Source organism: Drosophila subpulchrella, unplaced genomic scaffold (genome assembly GCF_014743375.2).
Source record: "Drosophila subpulchrella strain 33 F10 #4 breed RU33 unplaced genomic scaffold, RU_Dsub_v1.1 Primary Assembly Seq136, whole genome shotgun sequence".
NCBI lineage: Eukaryota > Metazoa > Arthropoda > Insecta > Diptera > Drosophilidae > Drosophila > Drosophila subpulchrella.
The window spans coordinates 1-9,245 of NW_023665478.1; the positions used below are offsets into that span (position 1 = coordinate 1).

Sequence of the window (9,245 nt, forward strand, 5' to 3'; positions counted from 1 at the left end):
TAGATAGAGAATTGAGATTTCAGATTCAGATTCCGTAGCCTTGTATGCAGCTAAAGTTTTTACGCTAATATGCCACGCCCTTTCTAACGCCCACAAGCCGCCCAAGCCTGTGGCGCCCACAATTTGAATGGTAAAAAAATGTTCAACTGAAATGTGTTAGTCTCGTCAATACCTATCGATTGACCCAAAAAAAGTTTGCCACGCCCACTCTAGCGCCCATAACGATTAAGTCTGTCTACCGCATATATAACCATATATTGAGATCGCTGGTAAGTGGCACATTTCGATCTCGCCTTGCTGCGCATATCTCCATTTCCCTTTGGTCCTTTAAGCTGAGTAACGCGTATCTGATAATCGAGATACTCGACTATAGCGTTCTTCCTTGTCATTTCTGAGTTATTAAACTCTAAAATATTTAATGAAATGAAATTAATAAATCTTAATGAAACGGGTTGCGTTGGAGAATGTCTTACAAGGAGATTTAGATTCCGTAGCCTTGTACGCAGCGCAAGTTTGTTACGCGAATATGCCACGCCCACTCTGACGCCCACAAACCGCCCAAACCTATGACGCCCACAATTTTCATGCTAGATAAAAAATTTTAACTGAAATGTATTGGTCTCGTCAATACCTATCGATTGATCCAAAAAAAAGTTTGCACGCCCTTTCTAACGCCCATAACGCTTAAATCTGTCTACCGCCGGTAGGTGGCCCATTTTAATCTCGCTTTGCTGCTAGCATATCTCCATTTCCCTTTGGTCCCTTTAGCTGAGTAACGGGTATCTGATAGTCGAGGTACTCGACTATAGCGTTCTTCCTTGTTTTTTTGTTTTATTTTGATATTATAAAAAATAAATAAAACTTATTAATTTTCGTTAATATACATTTTAAAATTGGTTAACAGAGTAATGGGTATCTTATAGTCAAGGTTCCGTTATATAGATTTACTTCTTGTTTCCTTTTTTTTTTATTAATTTCCTATCTAAAAATACAATATCTAGAAAGTTCCGCATTTATTGAATATCAGCTATTCACTTATAAACAAATTGGTTTTATATCTTATATCTACGAATCCACTTATTTTAGACTGATGGAGAATATGATAAAGAACAGTTGAGAAGTATGTAAAAATTGGACTTACTTTATTTACACTTATAAACATTTTATTAGTTCTTAGAAATGCTTTTAAAGCTTTTGACCACGACGGTGCAGGATGGATAGAGCATGCAGATGTATCCAGCATTCTTGAAATATTGGGTCAGAAATTGGAACCACCAGCGGTTAAAGCTCTAATTAAAGAGGTCGATAAAGGAGCAACAGGTAAATTAGATTTCAGCCAGTTCTGTAAACTGGCCGCCCGCTTCATTGAAGTTGAGGAAGATGTAGGAGCCCTTCAAAATGAGTTAAAAGAGGCCTTTCGTGTATACGATAAAGAAGGAAAAGGATACCTCACAGTTGCAACACTAAGGGGTATTCTTCACGAACTAGACGATAAACTGTCTAACCAAGACTTAGATATGATCATAGAAGAAATCGATGCGGATGGGTCCGGAACTGTTGATTTTGACGGTAAGTTTTTAAATAGTTATATTTTAAACAAAAATTAAATAAGAATTTATTACAGAATTTATGCAAGTTATGACAGGTAATATATGTAACCTTCAATTACTTTTTTTTAGTTCTAAGATAATTACAAGCACATATTAATTTCATTTTGGATCATGAGACAAGATATCCAAGTAGATTTGTCACTTTTTTTTGATCGGTTTTATTTAATTATGGCTCAAGAAATCATCTTTTAGATCTGTTAAGGGGATCCATAAGTTACATGTCTAAGGGCCGGCGCCTTATATTTTTCTGAACGAGAAACAATTACAGAGTGCTGATAATCATAAATTTAAGCTGTTAAGCGAAAACACAGGCCTTGCTTTGATTATTGCATCAACTTTATAGGTTTTGTTTATGTTCCAGATTAAAAAATTTTATCTTAGTAGGCTTTGTGAAAATAGCTTTCATTTTATCGAGTCGAAAAAGACTTAACAGGGAGTCTGAGTCCCTGTCAAAGCTAGCTCTCACAACGAAGCTCGAGAAAGCCAAAATCGCTTAGCTGGGACTTTTTCTGTTCGAGAAATGTTAGCCGGCACTCGAGAAACGGGCCCTAATTCACAAAAAAATAAAAACAAGATAAAACGCCATAGTCGAAGGACTCGACTATCAGATACCCGGTACTCAGCTAACATTCCTATCGTCTGTATAACGTCTATAACGTGATAACAAAGTGGCGCAAGTCTCCGATTTTCCGTATAAAAATATGTCCATCTCTCTCATACTCTATTGAGTTTACAAATTATTTTTTAGTGTTTCGCTATAACATTTTAAAGAAGATGCAAACTCGACGCGCTCATAATGGAAAGGGGCCCTTAGTCCCCATACTATTGGGCCGATATCCTAACCAGCACAACAATACTCACACTATCTAAGACATTCTTCGACACGTCGATATATTAACCAGCACAACATAATGCTCCTTCTAAGTCATTCTCGAACGCAACCCGTTTCATCAAGATTTATTAATTTCATTTCATTAAATATTTAAGAATTTAATAACTCAGAAATGACAAGGAAGAACGCTATAGTCGAGTATCTCGATTATCAGATACCCGTTACTCAGCTTAAGGGACCAAAGGGAAATGGAGATATGCGCAGCAAGGCGAGATCGAAATGTGCCACTTACCCGCGATCTCAATATATGGTTATATATGCGGTAGACAGTCTTAATCGTTATGGGCGCTAGAGTGGGCGTGGCAAAGTTTTTTTGGGTCAATCGATAGGTATTGACGAGACTAACACATTTCAGTTGAACATTTTTTCTACCATACAAATTGTGGGGGCCACAGGCTTGGGCGGCTTGTGGGCGTTAGAAAGGGCCTGGCATATTAGCGTAAAAAACTTGAGCTGCGTACAAGGCTACGGAATCTGAATCTGAAATCCCAATTCTCTATCTATGATAGTTTCCGAGATATTCGCAATCATATTTACGATTTGTGAAGTTTGCATGCAAACTTTTTTTTAGGTCAATCGATAGGTATTGATGAGAACAATTCAATTCAGTTAAAATTTGTGTTCTTGCATGAAATCTGTAGGAGCCACAGTTTTGGGCGGTTTGTGGGCGTTAAAGTGGGCGTAGCACCCTGCTGAAACAAACTTGCGCCGCGCAAGAAGCTCAGGAATCTGCATGCCAGACGGACATGGCTAGATCGACTCGGCTAATAATCCTGATCAAGAATATATATACTTTATACTTTACGCTTCCTTCTGCCTGTTACATACTTTCTGACGAATCTAGTGTACCCTTTTACCCCATGAGTAATGGGTAAAAAAATATAAGTTCTATAACATTTTCATAACTGTTTAACATAGCTCTCAGGTCATATTCTTTAAGTTTATTTATTTATTTATATATTGCTAAGAAGGTATTATAAACAAAATGTTAACAATTGGCATGATATATAGCAGCTATAGGCCTTCAGCTCTTTAGGTTTAGTATCATTTCATTTTGTTTTCTTTGGTCTATTTAAATTTTGCTTATTTTATACATGGTTAGATATTTACAATCAACAAAAACACCTCTTAACGAGGTAAAAAGTAGTGGCGAACGCGCATTTAACAAAAATTTCTGATATCAACAATTGTGACGAAAAATGATATTACATTCGATAAAATAAATAAACTATATTAAATTTATGAATTCGGCCCGCAACAGTTAATATTTATTTAGCGTTAGTGTTTTAGCGTGCCGAATACATACATTTAATAAAGTTTATTTATTTTATCGAATGTAATATCATTTTTCGTCACTATTGTTGATATCAGAAATTTTTGTTAAAGGCGCATTCGTCACTACTTTTTACCTCGTTAGGAGGTGTTTTTGTTTCATATCAGAAGTTTTTTTTTTGCTCAAGAGTTTAAGTACCCCAATATCATGACTAGGAGTCGTCCCCATCTGCTTGGCTATTGAAAAACCAAACACACAGATTCGACCCCTAATCTTAGCTGAACGCCACCTTGAATTAGGCACAACAAGCTTTATCGCTTTAATTACCTATTTTAATAGCACAAGTTTGGAATCTCAAGGGCTGTACAGCTTCAGATTCCAAGACAAATCTGTCATTTCTTACATTTCCCGCCGAACTAGCGGGTTTTTCCAAAGTGGTAGAACAAATAGATCAAGTTTTCTATTTCGTTTAGCTTCATGCAAGTAAAGGACCCTAAAACCATAACAGATTTTCCGTTTGATAAAATCTAATACAAATATTTTTCATGAAATAGGTTTTTTTCTTGTTTTTTCCAATAAGTATGAAATATTTCGTATACGGAGCTGAGACGATTAGCACTTTTTTTTGCTTAATATCTTCCAAACGGTAATTTTTACGGAAAAAAACCTTTTATTATTAAAAGTTAAGGAATCTCAAGGGCTAAATGATTTAAAATTTAAAAAGAAATCGTTCGACTCAATTTTGAGAAAATAGTCAAAAAGTGGTTTTAAAAAATAACTTTTTATCATAACTCTAAATCTATTAAATTCAGACAATTTTCCCATATAAAAAGTATTTAGCAAATTAAATTATCTTTTCAGAGATATATAGCACGTTTCTGTAGCATTAGTTGTTTAGATACTATAAGCATTTAAAATCTGGCTTTTTTTTTTGATTTCTCGCTAAACTAGCGGGTTTTTCCAAAAGTCATAGAACAAACGTTTTCTATTTCAAGCTGCTTTATACACCCATAGGGTTTCCAAAACCCTAAAACTAAGATGGGATGCATACAGACCCACAAACAAAGGGACAAACATTTTCATTTTGGGAAGAAGAAGAAAATCTTGTTTTTTGAATTTCTTTTAAACGGAACGTCGGATTTCAACAATATAGGTGTCATTCGACGCGTATTCTCAGTGTAAATAAAACTAGCTAAACAGCCGGGGGCTTTTATCCCCACCGTATCCAGCAGCTCCAATTTTCTTTATTTTTACTTTTGCTTTTTCTCCCAAACAAATCTAAATTTGGAAAGTCTTGGTATGCAATCTTCTTAGTTTTTGCAATACCTTTCGATTTGTGCATCAGTCGTTGCAGATAATTTGCAGATTTTCAATTCTGCGGCTATATATAGTAGTTGTCTTCGCACGCTCTCTTGCGCGCTTCGCCACTACGTGTACTGCCGTCCACAGTGATATACATTTATTATTATTTTATTTTGTTTTAAAAATATATTTTTGATTTTATATTTATTTTATTTGAATTATATTTTATTAAAATTTTTGATTTGATCAGGAAGTTTGAGATGATGTTGAAGTTGTCGATTGTGGGGTAAGCTATGGATAGGATGGGATCCAGGTTGTGGAAGGATTGAGAACGTTGTGTGGAGAGGATGGGGCAAGAACATATTACGTGTTGGATATTTATGCGTGCGTTGTTACACAATGGGCACAACTTGCTTTTAGAAGTGTCCAGGTAGTGGGCATTGGTTGAGTTTGTGTGTCCTAGTCTGAGTCTGTTTATTATTATTTGTTGCTTCCTGCTCAAGGGAGAGTTTTTATGGGGGGAGTGTGACGTGGATAATTTAGCAATTTCTTGGTACCAGTAAGATGTTGAACTAAGGATGTTAGTTTGTTTATCTTGTAGTTCCTTTTTGTTTAAAGGAAACCGGTTTCCCTATTGTGAAACACACCTTAAGGGCGGGGCTTGTGCTCTTAACAATGCATACATTATTTTGCCATTTTTTAAAAGTAGCTCCAAAACAATAAAATAATTTTTATACATTATTTTAAAGTTGAGACTAGATGTGTAAAGACCTACAAGAAAATAAAATTAACAAAATGAAATTTCATGAGGAAATTGACCAATTTAATGAACTATTTAAAGGGCAGATAATTATTTGTCAGCATTTTCAATACCTTCTAAACACAAAAACTATGTTCATGAATCGAGGTGGACATGATCTCATAACTTCGAATTATGGTGAACACTTTACACTTTGTAGTCCAGAAATGACGTCGGAAACGTGCGCCTGCTTCTTCTATGCAAATCGTCGGAATCAAAGCAGAAAATTAATTTCTATATATAATAAAAATGTTCACAATACCAAAATAAATGAATAAATGTATTATTATGCTACAAAATAAACTTCTATCTTTTTATTTCGAGTTAAAATAACAGGTACGGAGAATGGAAAATATTTCCTTGACTGAGATATGTCGGCTTCTTGCGAGTTGTTGCGCGGTCGTGATTTCAACCCCCTTTAAGGGAACGTATTAGAGCTAGCAGTCAGCCGTGAGGTCGTTGGCGTGAGGCCCATGATCTTGTCAATGAGCGTGCGCCTTCTGGGTTGTGCATGTGTCCCTTTTATTGCGGTCAGGTAATGGACAGGTCCGCATGTTCGGGTAGCTCTTGCCTGAATCCCTTTTATGACATGCTTATGACCCATTTGTAGAAAGAAGAGAATCTTAGACAATTTACCAGTTAAACGTTCTGGGGCGGAAACAAAAATGTGTATTTGAAAATATTCCACATCTGAGAATCATTAACTTGTGATGTTTATTTTATTAGGGCTCTTTTGATTTCTAAATTAGTTTTACAATCATAGGAAACATTATTCCCCAACATGATCGGACATGTTCCTCTAAGATAACCATCTTTGAATACTTTGGGTGTGCGACCTTTCACACGTGCACAGCAACACCTGTGATAATGAGGCAAAAGGGTACGTGATCACACCTTTCCCCAATATGATCGGATATGTTCCTGTAAGATAACAACCTTTGGATACTATGGTTGTGCGACCTTTCTCACGTGCACCTTTCTCACCTGACTATTAATTGCACATAATGAGGGGAAGGATACATGATCAATATTGTCACATGGGGATGTGGGGGCGATGGGGGCAATTAAGTATACTCTTTATGGACATGATCGTGAAATTTTTATGTCTTCAAAGTGCATTAAAATCAGTTAATTTATTGGATTATGCTAGTTTTCCTAGAACCCGCATACATTAATGAGGGAGTGTTTCCATACTACTGATATCTCAGCACTATAGCTCATATATGTAGTTCGAAATCTACCACTATTAGGGACAGACGTGCATTGCCTACTTTATATGGTCAATAATGCTTCCTTTTACTTGTTACATAACTTTTTCCTAACACGAAATCAAGTATAACAAAAGAGAAATTATGCACATTAAAAAACAATAAAACATATAAAAAATACATTTTTTTCATACTAATTAAACTAAGCCTACTTAAATTAATATAGCGTATCAATTTGTATAACGCTTGCTTAAACTTTGTAAGTAAGTTAGTTTACAGTTAGTGCCGCTTTCTTGCGCATAATAAAATCAAACTAAACATATAGTAGGAAACAAATCTTTTATACAATATATTATAATAACATTTATTTCTTCTTTATAAGTTTAAGGTTAACCTGGAGTAATATTTCTCAATACGTGTTTACAATGGCGGTCAATGGACATGATCTTTAAATGTATTATATAATATTAATTTTTTCTCAAAAGATATGATTTCAAATAAAATAAAATTAAATTACAGTATCATAATCTCTTTAAAACGCCTTACTGCCAAATAAAAAAGGTTGGTTACGCAACATTTACTCTCCACTGAAATAGCTCTTTTCCTGATACCGTGAACTCCATAAATAATATGGTTGCAACTTCTGCTTCCAATAGCTGTTTTAGGACATATTTTATATATGGAATTGGATACGTGTGCTGCATTCATCTTAGTTCAAACCACATATATTCTCTGATTTCCTGTTTTCTTCTCCCTTAGGAAAGTTTCTTTCACCGTCTGTCTTGACAGTGCAACGGCTTTCTGTACACAATCGTGTGGTTGAACCACTAAAAATTCTCTTTTTCGACGTCCAGCCACTCAAAAAAATGTTTCTCTGCTTTGCAATACAAGTTTGCAGATGCATTTTTGTGGATCTTGGCATGCTGATTTGCTGATTTTAGGGATGCAAAATACAATCCACACGTTATACACATACGCTTTTTAAGTTGGTTGTATACCGACGAACAAGACAAGTCGTGGGGAACCCACAAGGAAAGCGGAGATTGTGATATAGTGTATTGAATAAATAACATTTAGTAATTGCTTAAATGCAGATATTTTTTTTCATTTATTGATATCACGAGAGCCCTTCATTGCATTAGGTCCATTTCCTTTTGGTCCTTTTAGCTGAGTAGCGGGTATCTGATAGTCGAGGTACTCGACAATAGCGTTTTTAACTGTAATGTATTAGTCTCGTCAATACCTATTGATTTACCCAAAAAAAAGTTTGCCACGCCCACGCTAACGCCTACAAGCCGCCCAAGTCACCATAACGCATAAACAATTATCTACCGCCCACACAACCATATATTGAGATCACGGGTAGATGGCGCATTTCAATCTCGCTTTGCTGCTTGCATATCTCAATTTCCCTTTGGTCCCTTTAGCTGAGTAGCGGGTATCTGATAGTCGAGGTACTCGACTCTACAATCTTCCTGGTTATACCCGTTTCTCGTAGAGCAAAAAGGTATACTAGATTCGTCGGAAAGTATGTAACAGGCAGAAGGAAGCGTTTCCGATCCCATAAAGTATATAAATTCTTGATCAGGATCACTAGCCGAGTCGATCTAGCCATGTCCTTCTGTCCGTTCGTCCGTATGAACGCTGAGATCTCGGAAACTATGAGCTAGGCTATTGAGATTTGGCATGCAGATTCCTGAGCTTCTTGCGCAGCGCAAGTTTGTTTCACGCCCACAAACCGCCCACAAACTTAAAAAAACGGTAAATATGAACGCAGATATCTCGGAAACTATCAAAGGTAGGGAATTGGGATCTCAGATATAGATTTTGTAGCCTTGTACACAGCGCAAGATTGTTACGCGAATATGCCACACCCATTCTAACGCCCACAAAGCCTGTAGGGCCCACAATTTTCATGATAGAAAAAAAATTCAACTGAAATGTATTAGTCTCGTCAATACCTATTGATTGACCCAAAAATAAGCATGCCACGCCCACTCTAAAGCCTACAAGCCACCCAAATCTGAGGCGCTTACATAATCATATATTGAGGTATTACAATCTCGCTTTGCTGCTTGCATATCTCCATCTCCCTTTGGTCCCTTTAGCTGAGTAACAGGTATCTGATAGTCGAGGTACTCGACTATAGCGTTCTTGTTTG

At 36.2% G+C, this 9,245-nt stretch overlaps 1 protein-coding gene across 1 annotated transcript; it reads left to right on the top strand.

Moving 5' to 3' along the window:
- Positions 1–1,086: 1,086 nt before the first annotated feature.
- LOC119558774 (troponin C) lies at positions 1,087–7,599 on the top strand (the record flags this gene model as incomplete). Its single annotated transcript, XM_037872063.1, has 4 exons — positions 1,087–1,120; positions 1,171–1,569; positions 1,625–1,645; positions 7,473–7,599. Coding segments are annotated over 4 exons (459 nt in total), but the record flags the coding sequence as incomplete, so codon positions are not given.
- Between the last annotated feature and the right edge of the window lie 1,646 nt (positions 7,600–9,245).